General features: G+C 40.8%; 1 protein-coding gene across 2 annotated transcripts in view; it reads left to right on the plus strand.

Annotated features, from left to right (window-relative positions):
- LOC136852292 (uncharacterized) overlaps positions 1-22,500 on the plus strand; it is a 59,609-nt gene that overhangs the window by 22,595 nt on the left and 14,514 nt on the right. For both annotated transcript variants that reach the window (XM_067126789.1, XM_067126790.1), the window contains exon 3: positions 21,308-22,004. In XM_067126789.1, coding sequence (XP_066982890.1) covers positions 21,308-22,004 — 697 coding nt within the window. The remainder of the gene's footprint in view (positions 1-21,307; positions 22,005-22,500) is intronic.

Consider the following 22,500-nt stretch of genomic DNA (forward strand, 5'->3'; position numbering starts at 1 on the left):
CTCTTGACTGGAGTTTTTTTTTTTTTTCAATGGCAAAAAATTGTAGCTCGAAAGCCAGAAATGACAAAATCAGAGTGATATCTTTCCTTCCCTACAAAAGGACAGACCATTTCCTTCTCCGAAGGAGTAGGAGAAGGAGGAAGAAGAGCAGCAGAAGCAGCAGCAGCAGCGTGCTGGCATAAGGGCGCTAATCTCGACTGTACAACAGCCGCCACAGCATAGCTGCAGATAGCTTTCCTGCCACTCCGGTCTCTCGAGAGCGCGAGAACAGAAAAGAGTACCGCTTTGGCGTAGAACCCGGCCCTTTTCTTATACCGTTCTAGACATAAAACTGCAGCTGCAGTCATTAACTCGGCGAGATAAGGTCCAAGGCTGACACTACCAAAAGTCTGGAGACATGGCCGGCGTAGCTGTAAGACAATCAGATTATCTTTGGTTTGCCCAGTGGGATGCCCTGACCTCGAGAGTCACCTTACCTCAGGCCCACAACCCAACACCTTTTTGGATCCACCCGCCATCGCCTATCCTTTCTGCGCACCCCTCTTACACCCATCCCCACTCACACCCCAAAAACACTGATCAGTTCAATATTTCCTCTTCCCTTTTCTTCCTTGACTTGCTTTCCTTCATAACAAAGATTTATGAACTTCCTTCAAAGTGTCAAAGATATATGAACTACCCAGATGATATGAGGGTTGAGCCTGCTCTCTCTCTCTCTCTCTCAACACAAACGGATTCCAGGGCAATTCTTTTGATAACTCTTGTAATATTTGATGGAGCACCTGTTCTTCCCGTTTCATTAGTACTCTTAAATATACTATAATTTTCTAAACCTCTAGTGCAAAGCAAAAATGTACATACTATATATATATATATATATATATATATATATATATATATATATATATATATAATATAATATATATAATTAAATCTCCATCCCACATGACATATAAAATGTACGAAAGAAAAATGCTTCCGTTTAATATTAAAATGAGATCCCCAATTCTCCTATAAGAACGTATAGTGCTAAGAGAGAGAGAGAGAGAGAGATGGGAGTGACAACGTGGGCTGGCGATGTGTTATCGAGGAACCATCAGAGCCGGGCAACATGATCTGCAACAGTCACAAAGTAAACAGCCGTAAACTCTGGAAACGACTTCATCCAGAACCCGACAACGATCCTGGAAAGCGGGCCCTCACGAGCAGGGCTTCCAAATAACATCCACTTATCTCTAAATTCTCCCACGAAATTGTCATAGAAATTAAGTGGCCAATCGGACGGAGAGATCACCAATCGCTGAGGAAGCTCCTTAAGCGGACTTGGAAATTAACTGAGGAAGAACAAGAGGAACCATTTCCAGTTAAAGAGCGAAAACGCAGCCAGTTGTTAAAGGAGAAGTTGACCTGCCTTAAAAAAAAAAAAAAAATAAGAAGTGGGGGAGTCCCGATACTCGTCTACTTCACGTGGAGCTACCAGTTATAATGAACGCATTCAGCAGAATAAACAATGACGAAGACTACAAAAAAGAATGCCAATAACTAAATAAGAAAATGTTTGTCTGATAAGGAACCTGTTTGGAATATTAAAAAAAGGTCTAAAAATAACTTCAACTCGATGATACCAATAATTACAGAGAGGTTTGTGTTTAATAAACCTATCAATATGTGTAATCACGAAGATTACTCAAGTTCTGTGGACATCAGAACTACGCGCAGAGATTAGATGGGAAAATATGGAGACAATATAAAAAGTAATAACTCACTCGAAGTTAAGTATACCTTAGTTTAACCAAACCACTGAACTGATTAACAGACTCTTTGTGTTGCTGGAAAACTGGCAATCAGGAGAAATGTGGTTGTACGGTCTTCATTAAGTTAACGAAAACTTAAGAGAGAGAGAGAGAGAGAGAGATGGCCAGCTTTAATAACCGTTCGAAGACACTGCGACCGAAGATCAATTCAGACGAGCAGAAAGCTTCCTGAAACAGGTCTGGGGACTTAAAGAGAGAAAAACCAGAATTGTGGCATTTAGATACAAGTCATAAGTGCTAATGGTTTTTCGATTTCTGGAACCGGCTCTTCTCTCATCAACGGCCGCTTTCGAAGCATAACGACATTGTTACTACACTGATGAATGTTAACAGAGTTTTATGCTCCCATCTCTGAGCCATTAAATGATCATTTTGGGTTTGGTGACAGGCTCACCTTACGTACGTACATGCATACATACATACAACTATATATATAATACTATATATATATATATATATATATATATATATATATATATATATATATATATATATATATATATATATATATATATATATATATATATATATATATATATATATATATATATATATATATATATATATATATATATATATATGCACACACATATATGCATAAATAATATAATGGATACTATTCCAGTACACTAACAACCAACCACTCACAGCCATGAAAGTTTAGCCATAAATGCAGTATTCTCTTGTACTTGTGCGTCAATTAACACTTCTTGCTATCTGCTTTGCATGAGAAATGAGTCTACTTGCTGCGATAAGTTAATACGCAATTCCAGAAGATATTTGCATAATATGTAGAGGCTGACGAGGTTGTACTCAATCCTAATTATAAAAAAGAACAAAAAAGGCGAAACTCGAGCTATTTCCTTTGCATAAGCCGCGCAAAAATAATCTGAATAAAAACACAGACGTTGTTCTTTTCATCTTAACCGCCAGTTTTTTTTTTATATTAAATAAATAATTTTATGTCATGACAGTAGCTCCGCCAAGAACGTGCCAACCAAAGTATGTCAGTCATGTTCCAACGACGTCGAGAACCCTCAGTCAAAACACAGTCCTGCATGAACACCAAATGTCAATTCTGAAATGCCAGAGAGAACGTCTTCAAATATCAAATCCGTAATACCTCTCTCTCTCTCTCTCTCTCTCTCTCTCTCTCTCTCTGGTTCCTTTGTGAACCTAATGAAGTGGCCTGGATATCAACCACTCATGAATCATTTTGCAGATTCTCCCGAACCTATGCTTTGTTTTTTGTCTTGCAAATGAGGATGATGCATTATTCAACCATACCCACGGTAGCTGTTAACAACTTCCAATCTATTCATTGCCGCAGACCCAGACAAGCCATACAACGGGCATGAAGGCAGCGAAGCAGGTTTCTCCTAAATGTTGGGAGGAAATTGACCCCTGGGGCAGTCACGCTTTTACCTGGCATTATTGAAATTTGACTTCCCTACTCCTCTTTCTCCCACTCTTAATTAACTCAAACCGGACTTCTCTCTCTCTCTCTCTCTCTCTCGTCGTCATTTCAAGATTTTCTTAAAAGAACTAAAACCTCGATTATTTAGGATTGCGAGACCAAGGCAATAACGGCAACCGGTTTGTCTTCTGTTCGATGTCCTTTCCAAATGCTTTCTTAAAAGTGTTGGGAATAGTACAAAGAAAACTATGTTGATTTACGAAGAAAATCAAAAATTGCTCAGGAAACTAGTTTTACTGCTTCGTTGCAGGTGTAACAGAATTACAGGAATGTAAACTATAACAATTTAAGTTAAGAGCCAAGTGAATAACTTCTTTCCACAGCTATCTTCTGTTTATTCGTATTTACAGCTCTAGAAATTTTCACGCGGTGAAAATACTGCTGTTTAAAGATCCTCCTGCTTATTACTCAAATTTTTTATATTTCTCTCTCTCTCTCTTAACAATTCCTTAATTATAATCCTGTTGCTCTATGACTCTCCTATTTACAAATATGCATTCCATTCTTCTTCTTCTTTTTTAATCCATCTGAAGATCAGTGGAGTCTCCCTCTAATCAGTCAACTTGCCAACACCCATTTGGTCTCGTAGCTGACACGGCAGCGCCTTTCTTATCGCCAGCAAACACCCACCCCAGTAGTTATCCTTCAACTACGAAACACCTCATCAATGACCATCCATCACCATTCACACCTATCACCAACTCCATCAATCCCCTAACCAGCTTCCCAGCATCACTGACACCAACGCTATGATCATCATCATCGTCATAGTCGTCCTCCACCTCATCAAAATCATAAACATGTAGCATGCTAATCGGCGAATGCCTTCTATATTTATAACTGCACCATCACGCATTCAGTCTCGACTTCTATATTATTATTATTATTATTATTATTATTATTATTAAGGTTCAGTCCCATGAATCATTTTTCCAAAACATAATCAATTTTTCTTATCATTATTCTTTCTAGCATATTTTCCCATACGGAAACTACAACTCTCGTTCATCAACCATTATGTTTCTTTAACTCAAGCTGAAATTTCTTTTTTAATTTATGTAACTATGTTATCCGGCCCCCTTGTCTTTTCCCATGGAATGGGGAGCAATTTGAACAAGACACTTAACATTTAATCAAATGACAGTAATCTCCCACCTTACTTAAGAGGTTTATTTTGCTGAAATGTAAAAATAATTGAAAAACACAATACGCTAATAATAACAATAATCCTGACAGTAATACCTTCGTTGATAACTCTCGTCATGATGAAAGATGCCCCGGAGGGTATGGGGCAACTGCAGAGGCGAAAAGATATGAAGAACTCCTGAAAGGTTCAATTATAGAGAGCCCAATGGCATGTCTCGATATCGCTGGAGAGCACATAGGGGAATATCAAGTAGCATGAAGGGGCGGATGGTATCAAGTCCACAACACTGATTAATGACCGAATACTCAGGAGCGAAAAACTTGCTTCTCTTCCGAAGCACAGTAATGATGGCTCACTGCATCGCATACCAGTTTAATGACGAGTGCGTTCTCAAGAAAGAGGTCAATGAAAGGAAAAAGTTGTTTTATAGGTCGAAATTAACCAAGACTACAGATTCTTGTGGATCTGTTAAAATGTCCATCACGTGATCCACTGAGCATCCGAAATTTAAAATCATAACAGATATACGTATGGGCAGCAAAAAGGTAACTTGTAAAGGTAAGGTTATCAACCTCGGAATCACCTTAGTAACAATATTTGCAAGAATATCCAAAAACGCCAGAATTCTGAATAAAATCAAAGGAAATTCTTCACGTTCATAAAGAACATAAGCAAAAAAGCAAAGAAAACTAAACTTGGGAGGTGGGAGGGGGTTGGGTAGGAAGGTAAACAGGTAGTTGCAGTTTGGTCCTTGCAATTGCATATCGACCAAATATGGTTTCTGGGGGAAGGTCATAACCAAGGCAAATAATTGTTAAGGCAACCGATCATTATCACCAAACCCAAAACATCTAGTGCCAGGGAGGGGACCACACTGGCTGGGCAGGTTTCTGAAGGAAGGTCCGAGAGCCCGAATGGTGGTGGGGTCCTCTTTCTCCTATTACTCACACCCCGATGAGGAGGGCTAACAAGGCTTGGAATAAACTCATCGCCTCTTTCTTTCATCCACGCTTATCATGGTCAGTTAGTCTGTCTGAAGCTACTTCGATTCAAGTTTTCGGAATTTGCATGAGTATTCCAAAAGCCCAAAGTGAACAAAATTACACACACACACCTTCCGACACTATGAGGCTGCAAACAATCTTAAAAACTTGAATGCATCGCAGACTGGTTCCCGAGGGAACTATTCATTCTCTTCTTTTCTCATGACTGGCCTTTAACACTTGAAAATTATTACAGTACGGAAAAGGTGAGTGGTAGCCGGACCCTTTACGCTTATATAGGAGAGAAGGCGGCCATAGAATGCGTCTCTTTCGAAAACTTCCCCCAAAACCAATATAAAACATCTCGCGTCACGACCTTTGAATATTAATGAACAACATATATGGGTGCAAGGGTTATTTGAATACTTCGGGAGACGGGCAGAAGGAGATGGAGATAAAGTGAAGGAGACAAGGAAGAAGGAGAAAGGGTTAAGGCATAACATACATCTTTCTCTCCCTCGTCTCTTATCTCTCACCTGTTCCTCCCCTTTTCCCTTTCTGAGGCCGGTCCTTCCCTCTACGATTCTATCTCTCAATTTTAATCATGCAGATGATTTGTAAGGAGAGAAGAGGATATGTGAATTTTACTGCTTAATTTCTTTCCATCTCTACCCCACCATATCTTCAAAAAATTGAAGACAGATCTCATTTCAATAACTTAATCCTCAAGTACAGCAAAGATGAAAATCACTGACAATTTAATACAGAAATGAGATTAATATTCCTCAAATTTCTTTCATAATCTGCCCCGTCTGCCAATTCCCTCTTCTACTGCACCGTGCCCTTGCAAGACCAGCAACAAAGCTGCAGCAGCAATTTGGGGCCAGGGCTCTACTACGTAGCATTGCCCGATTCGGCGGTTCCTAATGCGCGATAAAAATGGCAGGCAATGCGGAATATGCTGCCGCTCGTGAGCTCCCGAAGCTGCCGTTGGCGCAGGGAACCGATAAAGAGATAAGCTTACTTATTCTGGCTACCGCTGGTGCATAAATGTACGAAAACATGGCAATTCCGCACACGAACACAATACACACTTAGATATTCTACTCAAGGAAAATGCCTTCTCTATATACGACGGCAACAATGGAGGGGGAGGAGGAGGAGGAGGAGGAGGAAGGCACTCTGGGCAGAATTAAAAGGGACGTTCGATTGTAATTGCGCATCTTCTCAAATATGTAAGGATATGTGCAAAAATACTTTCGAGCCATCACGCTGAAGGTCTTCCTCTCCCGTTTTCTTTCACTTGCGCCGTGTGGTTTTGACGCAGAGCAGAGCAGAGTAGCCAAAGACATATAGTACTGTGAACAGGAAATACAGATTTTACATCTTAATGAATAAACAGATGGACACATTACAAACAATTATAACATCTTAGCTACATCACAATGGACACCTGGAAAGCCCTGATATATATATATATATATATATATATATATATATATATATATATATATATATATATATATATATATATATATATATATATATATATATATATATATATATATATATATATATATATATATACATATATATATATATATATATATATATGTATGTATGTATGTATGTATGTGTATATATATCAGGGAGCACTGTGTTATTTCATACTGTAGTACTTTTTTCTACCAGCGACGTTTCAAAAGAAAAAAAAATTGACCAGGCCACTATATAAATTATAATTCCACCTTTAGGGGATGGTTTAAAGCGGTCATAAAACCGAGGTTCTTAATGTTTTTCTAGTAGTCTGAAGTTTCTCGCGTGCCTGGCTGCTACATTCAAGAATGGACATCCAAAGACTCGGAGCGGAAAAAAAGAGAAAACGCGAAGAGAGGGAGAGAGAGAGAAAAAAAAAGAGAGGGAGGAGAGAAAAGGTTAAGGAAAAAAACATTCAAGTCATTTAAGTGACCCTACCTAGTAATTTACTTTTCTTCCGATGGGAGGCCCCGTGGTTGTTCGTATTTCCAAGGGTCATGAAAGCACCCTCGCTTAGACTTGAGTTTCACCTTCCGAAGGGACCTCTCCTTATTCTCAGTTAATTTACCTTTAATGGGCTCGCTCGCTCGCTCTCTCTCTCTCTCTCTCTCTCTCAGACTGTCGTAAAGTGCTCTTCTCTTGCGAGAAAGATTATCGGAAAGTAAATAACCTCTTATTAATTCCAGGCAAGGCAATTTCATGGTACCATACGATACAACAGTCTGATTGCTTCTGACCCTGTCAAATGTCACCAGCAACTATATACCTATTCCTGAAAATCTTGTTTTCTTTCTCTCTTTTTTTTAAATCTTTTCACTCAGTCCTCCGGCCATTTGTTCCTCGTGTTCCGGAGTTATTCCTCCCTCACGTTCCATATGTTTCTCATCAAGGTGGTATGTCTGGTATTAAACTTGAGGTGTCGTAAAGCCACCTGAGCGTGAACTATAACACCGTACCACCTGCCACATGTTTACGCCACATGGCTTTATATTTGAAAACGCAGACCGACGCCATTTCATTGGGCTGTTTTTCTCCCGTTTCCAGAGTGACTCTTCAGTCCACCTCTTTCTGTGCAGTTACTGAAACGTCATTTCGACTGTTTACTTTGCATAGCATGAACATCTCTTATTCGGTTGTTCCACTGCTCTTCTTTCCTGTGGGGAGGCAATTCATTGGCATTAGTTCCAAAAATGATATAATTCTCTTCAGAGGTAAAGCAATAGAAAGAGGTTCACGTAAGGACTGATTAATGGCCAAACCAACACATCCATTTGGACCTCTACCACAAAATCAATTAACAATTGTCCTCTAATCTACAATGACTCTAATAAAATATAAGAAACTTGTTTCCGCCTATCATCTCCTCAGGCATTTCTGCCTTCATCGTGTACCCTAAGGGACCTATCATTCTAAATGGAATATTTCCGTTGGCATGCTTAGTACTCATCTACGTCATGTTCTTTTAGCTTTAGCAACTTTACCTCTTACGTTTAGTTAAAAATATGTACCCTGTTTCTTGCAGCTTCTCTCTGTCATATTTGGATTCCTCCTCCTTAATTCTCGTTTCTGTCTTACCAAAGGGTCATCCTTCCTGGGGTTAACGGAAAAGAAGAAACTCCCGGCCAATCAAATTAAATTACACCCTCCCGATAGGGCATCATTGTTATGTTAAACTCCGATCGTCCCAGAGCGTTATAAATTATGCTAATGGCGGAGTCTCCAAAGCGAGACTATGAGGTGAATATGGAGAACCCATTTTTGGAAGCACCCGATTAAGATCCTCCCGATTTGCTCCGGTTCCATTCTGCTTTTAATTTGTAATCACAGAGTTCCGCTCCAAATAAAAATGAACCTTTAATCACTGTCGATCTCAATTATCGTTACCAAGCCTTCTGTAGCAACGCTGAGACCTATCGACCGTCACTTCCTCGCAACATTGCACTGCACCAAATTCCTCGGGGGAAGTCAAGATTTAAGATCTAAAATAATTTGTTACATTTCAAGAAATTTCCGGGATACTTCAATCCAAGTCGTACTGTAGAGTCTACGACAAAAATTGCTTTTTTTTTTTTTTTTTTTTTTAATCTGTTGTCCAGCATAGTCCATTCAAGTACTCGGGTCCTAAGGCCACCATGTAATTGAACTTAGAGATATACCGCAGATATAAATGGAATAACTGTAGGGTACCAAACGCCATGTGTGAATTAAACATAACGTTACAGCATACCTTCTCTATGAGAAAACGGTATTTCGGGAACTGCTGAACTATGAAATGTAGCCGAGGAACTAGGCTACACTACGTTGGTAAGACTGCTTATGGTCCAATGCACTTTGCCTTCCTAGGGACGACGTAATATGCCTATTTAATGTATAAAGATTTGAAGGAAAAATCCTTCACGTGGACACCTATAAAATCCTGTGACTGTATGGTGAAGAGAAAAAATGAACATATTGGGAAAACCTTGTCACTGTATGCAATATGCATGCGCGTTAGAATATGAAAACAGGGAGAGACGCCGATAAACCAACTGTAAAATCATCAATACGTGTTATCTTCCCTGTTCTTGGCTGGCTGATCCGACCAATTTTGTCACTGACGCTTCACTACTTAAATAATTACACTGACTTTGCCTAAGGCTGATATGAGGGTGGTGGGGGAGGGTGAACACACACACACACACACACACCTCTACTTCTATACTTGCTCACTCTTCCTTGGTCATATACAGAAAATCTGTTCTGACGCTAGGGAACCTCTCTCTCTCTCTCTCTCTCTCTCTCTCTCTCAATGCAAAACATGTAAAAGCTGAATAATTTCCAAATAAAGCAGAATTCGCTAGAACATTTACCATGCTTTCATCTTTCATTTAACACAAACGATGACTGCTTGTTCCAAAATGTACTGTTTTAATTAGCCTATTTTTTTAGTTCGTGTCATATATAAATGAATAAATAAACGAATAAGGTGAAATACCATAAAAACGACAGTAAACAAAATCGAGCTTATGAATGAACAAAATTGGCAGTGCAAAGGCGCCTGCGGCATCGAAAAGTGTAAAACCTAACAAGATGTGATAAGGAAAAGAACGAGACTTATTCCGTGTGATGAATATATAATCATGGCCGCTTCCTTGGTGTTTTGAAGACTTTCTCCTCGAGGCCCTTCTCCTCACTCCTACCTTCGAAGACACCCCGAAGCTATCTCCGTATTTGCTCCCTTTGTAGACGCCTTCCTTCCTGGTGTGCTCAAACAAAACTTTTAAAGCGATAATGAGTCTCTTCTAACCTTTCCTCTGAAGGTGAATTAGGGTAGGCGAATCAGAGCACCAAACCTGCTTATTTTCCTACACCCTAGTCTTCCAGGCATGCTCGAACTTTCTTACAGCTTTCTCTCAAGGGCCAATTCGTTTTAAACATATATTTGAACATTTCTGTCTGTCAGTTTGAAATCATGTTTCATATAACAACGGAAAAGTGTAACAACTACTCTCAAGAGCTCTTTCATAATTTCTAACACCAAACTCAAACATTACACATTTTTAAAAAATCTAAGTTTATTTGTATTATTATGAGCTATACATAATGTTCACTCTTAAGAGCTGTTTAATAATTTCTAACACCAAACTCAAACATTACACATTAAAAAAAATCTAAGTTTATTTGCATTATTACAAGCTATAAACAGTGTTCCACGAACTCATCTTTTCTATTTCCAAGATATTGAAACTGATAATAGTTTCCCGAGAAGAAAGGTTCGGAAAACCAGCTCACGACCTCCATGATACATAAAACACGAAAAGGGAATTCAATCATGAATATTAATGCCGAATTAACAGCCTTCATGAATTCTACCACGGAATCGCGAGATGAAGCGAAGAGAAGAGATTCATATACATGAAACCGTCACGAAAAGGCGAATGAAAGGATATTGCTGAATGAGAGGGCTTATTGGTGGAACGCTTAAACAAGGGAGCATAATTATTTCAATATAGCCTGTAATACCCACAAGCCCACAGAGCTTCCGATAACAAATAGCCACGAAATGGTGTGCATGATTTTCCTATTCATCAAATTAATTGGGCCCGTTCCTTCAGGGTCCATAGCCCTAAGTAACCTTCAGTTTTAATGTTGTAATTAACGAGCGATGATTCGTCATCTTGGCTCATTATAAAGCATGATATCGATTACAATGATCCCAGATTGGAAATTCGCTTATTTGGGTAACTTTTTCTCTGTAAAGTTACGGTAACTTCTTCTCAGTATAGTTACCGTCAATAAGGTGAATCACATTAGAATTGCTGGAAACGATGGTAAAATTATATCCTTCATTTTGTTGATATTTTTATGCTTTAATCTCCAGATATCGATACCAATCGTTGGCTCATTTGCATGCTATATAAAATATTCCATGATTTTGATCATCCTTTGCGTTCAGACGTTCCCCGGCTATACCAACCGCAATTCCAACAGTCTTGCCGTTTCTCATGCGAGGAAAAATACCACAGTTTTCTGCAGAATTTATTTCTGTTGTAATCAAATTGTGGGAAAGTTTTTCTAACCCAGCTGCTGAATCACTGAAACCTTAAAAAGTTCAAACTAGGTGCAAATGCTTCTTTGTTGAGTTGGCGAACATGAGTCTCACTCCAGAGCTTCTTAGCTACTTGTCTCGTTTATTTTATTTTGCTATTTATCTTCTTTGTCTTTCTGTGATATTACCTCTTTTCATATTGTATTCTTTACTTTTCAGTTTCCTTTTCTGTAATATTCTGCTTTCCTTAGTAGAGCCCTTTGTTTCGTTGCATTTTGCTTTTCCAACAAGGGTTGCATCTTGGGTGTAATATTACTAATAATCGTGCCGTTATATTTCAGTGAACTATATTAGCTATTAATTGATGACTTACTTCATAATCTGCTGTTTTTTGAGTAGACACAAACACAAACGCACAGAAGGGAGAGAAAAAGGAGCTTCACTGAAGACAATTTATATACGAATTAATTGCGTGTTAACTTTTCACAGTTTGCTAAAGTAACATAATGCCCGAAAACTGCAATCATCAAACAATAATTCTGTATGAAACGTGGAACTGTAAAAAACAACGAACTTATCTTAATTAGCGTTACCAGGCATACCGCCATCTGTGGGAAAACCCTTCGAATAGTCAATGTTTTATCCCACGAAAGAGGGAAAGCTTCCAGGTTCTACTTCCTTTAATCTCTGAATCTATCTTGGCTGAGGGAATAAAGACTCCCCAAGAAGCTTCATTCGTCCCCACAGAAAGATTCAATCAAAAGAAAACGCCCCACGGACAAATTTGCGAGTCTCCCCTGCCTGCTGAAGTGTTCACTCCACGACCGTCCTCACCATGATGCCTCTCTACCCCCTGCGGGCGCAGTCGTCGGGAGATGAAGCTGCTGGAAGATGCTGAGAGATGCTGCTCTGCGGATGCTGGAAGATCTCGAGGGCCCACGGGACGGGATGCGGGGATATAGGGGACAGCAGTAGGGGGCGTTGAGAGTGGAAGCGAAGGGGAGGGAGGGAGGGAGGGAGGGGGCATGGAATTGGCCAGCGGGGAATCGACCTTTGAACTCCAGAGCTACAGTCAGCGCCACCATTGCCACCCCCAGGCCTTTGTTATTACTGAAGTATTTTGCTCTTTGGTGGCTGAATAAGTTTGCGTTTTTGTGCATCCTCTTATCATCCGTTACCTACACGCATTTGCAGAACAATCACTGTAAAAAAATAAAATTAAAACAAACACACTGCTGTTATGCATAGATACAAGCAGAGAGACTGATCAATATGACAAGATGAATTTATTACCGAGATACCGGTTGACATTTCCAAAAGCTACGTCGCAAACTTCCCATCATATGTCACTGAATATCATAAAATTGTCAGAAAGATACGTTGTCTCATCTTACGAAGAAGAAACCAGCAGCCATTTCCCGCCACATTTAACCTCAATTTGCTCTCTCTTTTTTGCTGGTCCTTTTTTTCATCCTCTGAACTTATCCGCTTCAGAAATCTTCGAGCGACTAGCTCCTAATTGCGACTGTGGGTATTATGTCAGACCCAAACCGTTCCAGTGTCGGGCCATTCCATCAGTTCTTCTCAGTCGGCGGTGTCATCCACACTTTCAAAGTCCGTTTTGCCTTGAAACGAAACTTGACCACTGAAGTATCACGCAAGAGAATAGGTACGCGGCGACTAGCCTTGTCAAATGATAGAGCGAGGGAAGAACGAAGAGAGAACTTCTCAGAGTAAGTGCTATAATGGTCTTGATAAATGACAGCCTCGCAAGAGAACAATAAGATGCCACTCTCCCCAATAACTACAATGAAGAGAAAAAATAGATAAGGTGCGCTCCCCCGAATCTACTTCGCCAAGAGGAATGGAATTCTTGCGGGAGGCCAAAGGTCGTGTTGGACCTGACGCAGGGAAAAAAATAATTGGGTGACCGCTTAGGATTCTCCAGAAGGCCCGAGGTCTCGGCGAGACTGCATCTGACTTTATTTAAAATATAATCATCGTAGATAATAAATGAAAGATTAAAGTGACCCAGCCTTCTATACCTCTCGAAAAGAAGATATCTACTTCACATTGAAGAATCTGACTGATTCTCTCTCTCTCTCTCTCTCCCTCAATGCGATTTCTCCAGTTACTACTTGAGCTGGTGGTTAATGGAAAACACTACCTGCGCTCCGATATAAGTCGCCTAAAAGCGAATGTCACTGAAATATCTTCCATCGGCTAGGAGAAAAAAGATGAATCAGCAGAACCTCTGAATGGCCTCTTCATTAAGCTCATAAGTATGCTTCAATTATGATATCCAGCAACAAATTATCACGGTGGAGCGTACCGAAGCAATTAAGCATAACGGGACCTGATCCATCAATTTTAAGAGTGAGTTAGGATCACTATTTATGTAACCGAAGCGATTAAAATGCAAATAAAGCCAATATCTCGTACAGCTAACATTCGCCTACTTCTCCTATAGAACCTCATGCACTTTTATCTAATATTCTAGAACAAGGGAAAGACGTTCCTATCTTAATAGGGTATAGAGGCCACAACACCATACATAGACAAAATTTCTCCCTCCATAATCAACTCTAAGAGAAACAACGCTTGCCCGTAACCATAGCAAATTGGCTATTTATTCTCCGGTATCAAGTCATTGTCTAGTTGTTCTGCTTTATCATGGCCGGCCATTAAACTACATAGAAAAAAAGGTGATAAAAAGTGCAAGAAGAACTATCTAGGGTAAATTTACTTTTTGCTCCACATGAAATAGTTAACAGTAAACTTACGGGAACGATGCTATCTGGTGTAGCATGAATGTTCATGCAAATATCTAATCGTCACTGGTTTTTACTCGAGCGGAACTGGCTGCAGTATAATACTAAAACGATTTCTCATAAGTACAGTTATATAAAACACAAAAGGAATATAAGTTGTGCCATTAAAGAAGAGCTCCCCGTGAATTATAAGATTATTCGAGTTAAATCGTTAAAACCACTTTCTAGAAGTCCGCATCGATTGAATAGGTAGTGTGTCAAAGACCAGACTAAGCTCTCCTATACACGATGAAACTTTGCTCACCTAGTTACGGAGATGACTGGGTAGTTCAATCGTTGTACGCTACTTCTATCTGTCGCTATTATCATAATCTTCCTCATGCAAAACAAAATTAAATATATTTGTCTCCTAACTTCTGTAACCGATTCTTCTTTGCTGAGAAAACGCATCTCCCTTGGATCTTTCTATTTTCCGTCATCTCTTACCCTTCCTCATTCAGTATTTTTACCACTAACTCCCATCCCTAAGATAAACCTGATAGCGGCGATAACCCCAGATACCCCGAGTGGATTTTGTTCTTTTGCTGTCATGCCCTTGGAGAAGACCTCAGGTTATCTGCGAAGGACGAGTAAGGGATAATTTGCGTTCTTTGTGTCTCTATTTCTTGGGCTTCCCGTCAGTCGTCGGTCCCAGCAGGATATCACCGACTCTTCTCATTTTTTTTTTAATATTTCGTTTATTCAAAGCCCCATGCCCGTTCATCAATTCCTAGCAAACACAATTCAATTCTCTTATTCGTATTCACCATCATGCCTTCACTATCTATTACCGTCTTCCTTACATATTTTATTTTTCAATTTATCCTTTGCTTCGCTGTCATCCTTATCATCATGTAAATTGCAGCTGTCAATCAGGATCCTTTCGACTTTCTCTCGATTATCGTTCATCCTTTTAGACGATCTTGCATAGCTCTGCGTGCATGGACGTGTGGCTAAACAATTTTTGTGTAATGTACCGCTGCCAATTTATAGGCTTGACTTCGCTCACTCCATGCACTTTCTCTTTGTGTGTCTGTCTGTGTTCACCTCTAAAGCGCTTAATCAGTTTGCTTTCCGATTCTTTTTTTTTTTTTTTTTTTTTTTACAGCGTTTTTAGCGACCTTACTAAACACCACTCACTGTACAGCCCATCTTCAAGTCGTCACTAGTCGAGCACAGTTAAAGTCATATTTTACTAACATTTGTGCAATAAACAATTACAGCAGCAATCATTCGCTTAATCAGCGGTGACAAAAGGCATTACATCAAGTGCCAAAATTGCTATTAGAGCCGCCGATACAACGAACCAATCAGTGTCGGGCCGGGCGAATCACACACACACACACACACACACACACACACACACACACACACACACACCATCCTCCTTTCGATCCGTGTCAACAGACCATATAATCAAAGCCAACGGGGGAGTGCAATGTCAAACGTTTCCCACCGCTGTAAAAGGCGCTGAACGTCTCGGACGTTCTCGGGAATGAGAGAAAGAGAGAGAGAGGGCTGCCCCTGAGTTAATTCCGTCACTGCTGCTCTAATGACCTCCGTTAAATTAATGTTCTGTTCTTATCAATTAATGAAGCAGAGTCGTGAGCGACCGAGGCATCTCCGACGCTGACGAAAAACGTGACCAGATGGATAAATACTTGTCGGCTGTTGTCGTCATTAGAAGGAGGGGTATATATATTAGGGGACGGGGTAGGAGGCTAGGTTATGGAGGTGGGGGCGAGGAACAAGTTAGTAGCCCCTATTGTTTATCTTTGTTTTGTTTGCGCTGTCGTTGTCTGTTACTTGTCTGCTGTTACGAATGGTCTCGTGATTATGAGCTCTAGTTATTAACGGTTGTATTTTCGTTTATTATTTCTGCCTATGCCACTTCCTTACTGTTCTCTAATGGTTGCAATTGCTGCTGGCTGTCTTTGTTAGCCGCTACTGCTGATTTAACTGTCAGGTCTTCTCGTCTACGATATATAGTGTGACTAGTCTTCTTTGTTATTTAGAGCTCCGGTCCTGAGTTATGTATTGCTTATTAAAACTGTTGGTGAAAGGAACATGCTGCTGTCTTTTTCCAGTGATGTATGATTACTCTAATCATTGCCCATTCACACCTCTAGCAAGCTGCAGTACATAAGTTTTTCACTATTCAGTTGTCGATTTGTTGTTTATAGACGTAAAGGGTTGTTGAGAAAAACCAAACATTGTTTTCTCCACACTGAATGCGCTAGAATATCAATAATGTCCATCCGCATTTATAAATCATCATTCTGTGTGTATGAGAGCATAAAGCTAATGGTATAATCTCCATCACTATAATGAAAACGAGCTTTCGCCTCTTATGACTCCAAAATAAAAGTAACCATGAACAGTTTTCCATGTCACATCATCATCTCTTCAATCAAAGATCTGGGAAAGAATAAGAAAAAGCAAGACTTGTTTCCTCGAAATGCACTGTATTTACAAGTTCGAGCTTTTCATATAACTCCATATATTGGATATTATAAATATGAAAAGTGACTGCAGCGTAAGGCAACGAACCATTAACGCCATTTCAAGTTAATTGAACACCTTTCTATGTCTACTTTTGCAAATAATAAAGCCAAAGCTGAATCCTGTCAAGTCCTCTAAACGTCAGCGTTAGCAAGACCGCGGAAAAAGTCCGAAATTCCCACATCAGCCAAGCTTTGGCACCTAAACCTAAATTGCTGTCCACATCCCAGCCACTGACAGAATGCGGGGAGTGAACTTCGAGGTGTGGGTGGGGGGCCCTATTGAACGTGGTTAAGGGTAAAGGGGACGATATTAAAGCGAATTAGCTCTTAGATATTGAGTAAAATCTTGTTATGGTACTCGGAGCGCTGTAAAACTAACACGCGTCGCATATTAAACCGAAGATAAATGCTGGCGCGGTGATTTATATTGTATATTTTCTCCCTCCGTTGCATCGCCGAAACATAAAGTCCTCTCTGAGGTCATTTCGCCGACTGGTTCTCGTTCTCTGTTCATCGTTCCAAGAACAGGTGGTTTGATGGAGGAGCAGCCTTTCCTCAAGTTTCCTTTCTTGGCCTTTTTCTCTCATCTTCAGAAATGCAGCTGTTTCTCTTTATATAAAATGGAGTTACGAGAAAATGAGAATGCGCTGAGCTGTGATTCACAATTATAACCTGGAAATAATCTCCATATTTACACCAATACCGTATCCGAAGTACAATGGTAGACAAGACTAGAGTAGCAGGAGATAAGGACCATGGAAACAGTTATGGCATACTGCATTTACTGCATTTTAAGGACCTTACTAATTGTCGTTACGAAAAAAGTTAAACGAAGAATATTATCATTTTTAAATTTTGTGGGCATTTACTCTGCAGGAAAGGAGATTTTTTAAGATGAGGCTGGAAATTTTCCAATCTGAAATGACGATGCATCAAGTCATTCAATTTTACCAGTGCCTCTGAATCCCACGAAACAATATAACTATAAATGAAAATATCCAGCACGGAAAAAAAATCCATTCCATGCACACTCAACCAGTTCGTGGTTTCTTTCGATCAACCTGAAATATCCACATCGTTAATAGACATAACAGCAATGATTAAGAGCAAGATATGGATTCAAGGAGAGGAGATAAGATTGACGACGTGTCTACAAAAGGTCATGCGCGCAGCGATGGTCCAGTTTTACAAGGAATCGTGCGCACAGATCTTTCCACCGGCTTCGCTGGAATCTTTGATATGAAAATCTTAATTCACGACCCATTCTTGCTCTAATATGCAGATTGGATTTACCCCGCGTGAATTCTGAGGGTTTCTTATCTCTCCTTGCCTCAAATGGTGGCGTAACATCATTTATTTTACTGCTAATTCCTTTTATCGATGACCACTCGAACTGAGGTTCAGATCGAATACCACCTCGATGACGCAATGTCTGATTCACCGACAGTTCTTCATAACCCAGTTAATTTTACATTTTCCTTTAAAAAGCTATTCCAGTTTCCAAAAACCTATGATCTTTGAAGAAATTAACTAAAAATCCTTTAGAGACCATAAAAAAATGAACGGCTATGGGTAACTTCTCGACCTCCGCTAATACCAATAATTCAGTTTCTAACCAATCAGCAAACCGAAAATGAATGGTTTGGTGGGTGGGGTTGAGCGTTGGGGGTGGGGAGTTCCAGTGAAGACCTTACTATTAAAATTGACTGACCATGCATGACGAAATCTCTCTCTCTCTCTCTCTCTCTCCCCAGCCATCAGTTTGCGACGTCGTGACAAGGGCGGTCCATCTATTGTCATCTCAACAGGCTTAAGAAACCCGTCGCAGGGTCGGCCAGAGCCTGGCTGGCATCAAGTGATGTGCGGCGTGCCTCCTGCCGCGGCCACCCTGAAACACTTTCAGATGCCGCCCCCTCAATACCCTGGATTAGATATTAGTCTCTCGGTCCAGGTCGTGACTACTTTGGGTCGTTAGGACAGCTCGATATGGAGATTGTGTGTCTGAACACTAGTACTGATGCTACTAATGAACTCCCGCTAAGCATTCAGTATATTTACCTGCGCAATCAGATCCCTTGTAAAACGTTTTTGTTACTCTCTCCCTTTTCTTGAAAATACTTCTATTGGCTTAGAGCATCACTGACGTATTTTTGGTTTACTAGAATTTCACTGAAAAGATTACTAGCCATAAAGGAACTTCTTACTTATAGTGACGGTAAGAATGTCCTGAGGGAACAACCACAGCTGTTGAGCCTGTCTCTTCCTCTTTCCCCACGTGGCAGTGATGCGCTGGGAGGCGCCAAAGAGGCCTCCTGTTGTTAGCAACTCCAAGGGTCATGGGGTCAGGGGACCCGCAGCTCGGAAGAAGACCGTCGGAGCCCTTCATGCTTCCACCTGACGATTTATGCCATGCCCCTCTTTATAGACCATTGTATCCGAAAATTCCGAAGACTTCGAGGGCGCATTGTTCTTGAGTACCTTATGAATTAGGGCGTGGCTTCTTGGCTCCTTATCACTGTTTCAGGGGAGATTGTCATGTGATCTGACAAAACCAAATGAATTGACCCTCAACCATTCTACGAAATTATCCAGCCTTTCGTTTAAAACGGGTTAACAGGTACAGAAACGATGAAGTGGCAATTACTTTCTTATATTTTACGCTAATGTAAAATTCAAGAAGAACTTTGTTACCCCGTCGTTTTCTTTTCTAAATTTTACGTGGTTTTAGGTGATAACTCGCGCCTGTTTGTTATTCTGAAGCACAATAGTTTAAATTTATCTCCACAAAACGCGAACCGAGTTTACTCTCTGGGAAAGGCTGCTTTGTTTGGTCAATCTATGGGCCATTACCCAACTCTCGATACGCACGAATGACGAGCAGCTTCAGGTAAGTAAAAGCGTTGCTCACAAGCTCCGTAATCTGCACTTTAGTGCCGCTCCTGATTCTGAAAAGCGGTCCTGAGAGAGAGAGAGAGAGAGAGAGAGAGAGAGAAGGCATCTACTGCCGAGATGGTTTCAGAAGCGATAGGGTTATTCAGCTCTTGTGCTGATCCGAAGACGTGACTGGTCACTTGAATGGAGAATTACCGCGGCCTCTGAATCATTACCTGACATCTCCATGCGGTCCATGGCTGAAGTTCGTGCAGTTTTGATGTAAGGTTACGATATAATCAATGCAGCAACAGATTAAATCGTCCCAATAAAACAAAGTGGTTTACGACCTATAATCAAAGAGGGAGAATGATGTCGAAAGGTCAAGAGGAGTCATTATCATAACAATCGGACAGCTTGTTGAGGACTAGGCAGTTTCTTAAATACTTATTGATAAAACATTCCTGTACTTCCCACGAAACACTTATGTAACAATAAAGACCAGAAAAGATTTAATCTCTGTTTACTGTGGTAAACAGATACATTAAAGGGATAATTTTTCCATCTTTCCACAAGAATTGAATTTTTAATAAGGGAACACTACAGACTCGACGGCAAGAGGTCGAGTTACGCTCTTATCGACCTCAACTCCCTAACTGAAAGAGAAATTGCGTGAATCAATAGGAACACAATCATTTTAATCACGCTTGAGAGGAGTCAATGAAGTGGTCGATATTCATTCCGTTTCTTGTAAAGTAAAGAAATTAATTTTGGTTCTCTTTTCAACTTCCTCTTCTTCCTTGATCAAATATAGTCTCAAAATGTAGGAACTATGTTTCAGTTAAAAAATATTGTGACCAAAAACTGCGTATTCAAAGTATAATTACGATACAGGGGAAAAATACTGTAAGTTCCCAGTAATCTCATACATTTGTTCCTAGGATCCAGAAGTAGGGGCTTTTCTTAGTTGCGAGTAAGCATTTACTTCTACTTGAGAGACTATTTTCACCATTACCCATCAACCTCATCCACTTTTTTTTTTCTTCCATCATATATTACAACAATTCTAAATCAACATGTAGTTGAATCTAAGCATTTAAGAACCAAGATATTCTTTAAATCAACTCATGGAGCGCATGCACAGTAAAGCAAATATATAAATAACTCTAGGACATTGCTGAGCGGTGTGTGAAGCGGATCACTTTATGAGGTGTGTTCAAGTCACTGAAGGTATTCTGCGTCACGGTCAACATGTATATTTCTGGGGATAATGAGGATGTTGAAAAGCTATTCAGGAAGGGGGAACTGTAAGGTTTAGGCGGTGGGTGTGTGGGCGGTGATGGTGCCTGCTCTCTTGATGGTCAGTAATCCTTGGTTAGGTGGACGGCCAGCGGGGTCTTCACTATTACGTTAAAAATAATTCCATGCAAGTAGAGACCCACCCACCCTTCCTCCCTACCCTTACCCAGGATCATGAATCGGCCCACATAGAAAAACACACACACATCTAAACTTACTTTGCCCAACCCATATTTCTCTACTATGTTTGCTAATGTTTTCCGATACAGATAAAGTAATCGAAACCTGATAAATCTTATGGACGTGGCTAATTTTGTTATCTTTTTTTTCTTTTGCAGTTACTTCAGCAGTCCCAATAACGGTTTTCTGCGGAATCCGCTAGGGGGACTAACAGGATTCAAACCTGGATCAGCCCCCTTCTTGGGGGTTCCAGCGCCCCCAACTTCCTCAGCCCCAGTCAAGGATACTACAGACAAAAAAGTCGACAATGTTCCTGTCTCAACGACTTCGGCGCCAGGGGGGATGCCGCCTATGCCCCATCCGGGGGCGCCTCCCATGTTTCCTGGGGCGGGCATTCCCGGTTTCCCCGGATTTCCACTCGTCGAAATATCCTCCAGTCAAGTTCTTCTCAACATGGTCAGAAACGCCTCGGCGGCACAACAGTCGCAGCTGGAGAACTACCTGAGAGGGGCCATGAAGCGCCCCGCCGACGCGCCCACCTCCCCTCTCGACCTCTCTGCTTCAGTCACCACCAAGAGACCTCGCACAGATCCTCCAAAGTCCTTCGACGTCAAAACTTTATTCGGTCTCCAGCAGGAGGAGGAAAAGAAAACCGAACCCAAAAGTCACACTACAACGACCACCAGGTCGCCCACGCCCCCCAAGCCGAGACCAACGCCTTCCCCGGGCAATCACAAATCACCCACGCCATGTTCGGATAAGAACTGCCCTTCGCTGGAGACCATCGGTCACTGGACGGTGGATGATGTGTGCTCCTTCGTCGCCAGTATAGAGCTGTGTTCAGAATACGCAGAGGTGAGTACCAGAGGTCATATTTTACTGAAATTTCTACCTTCTTTAGTGACAACAGCTCCCTTTCACTTCCACACCACCACAATTAACCTTTACTTAACATCTATAACAAAAAAGAAAAAAGAAAAGAAAAGCTGACCAGTTGGAGATGTATGGCCTTGAAGAAACAGTTATGAAACGATGGTCACATCCCATACCCGAAGGTGTAACTACTAAAGAACATTCCTCACCAGAGAGCAGTTGTTACACGCACCAGAATCAATCACATAGGTCTAAAATTGTCCCCTTGGAAGGTAGCGGGATGACGGAGGAGTAATCAAAATGTCACCGCCGGCAAAAGGGTGGTAAAGGGAAGGGGGGAGTCCTTATCTAAACATGGTGTCCATCATTAACCACATCACAATGGTCCTCACTTCTCTTAGTGACCGCCAGAACAAAAGGCACTTCTGCGTTGCCCTCAGGCGGTGACCGGAGAGCCTACTAATGTCACCACTTATAA

The sequence above is a fragment of the Macrobrachium rosenbergii genome, chromosome 25 (genome assembly GCF_040412425.1).
Source record: "Macrobrachium rosenbergii isolate ZJJX-2024 chromosome 25, ASM4041242v1, whole genome shotgun sequence".
In the NCBI taxonomy this organism is placed as follows: Eukaryota; Metazoa; Arthropoda; class Malacostraca; order Decapoda; family Palaemonidae; genus Macrobrachium; species Macrobrachium rosenbergii.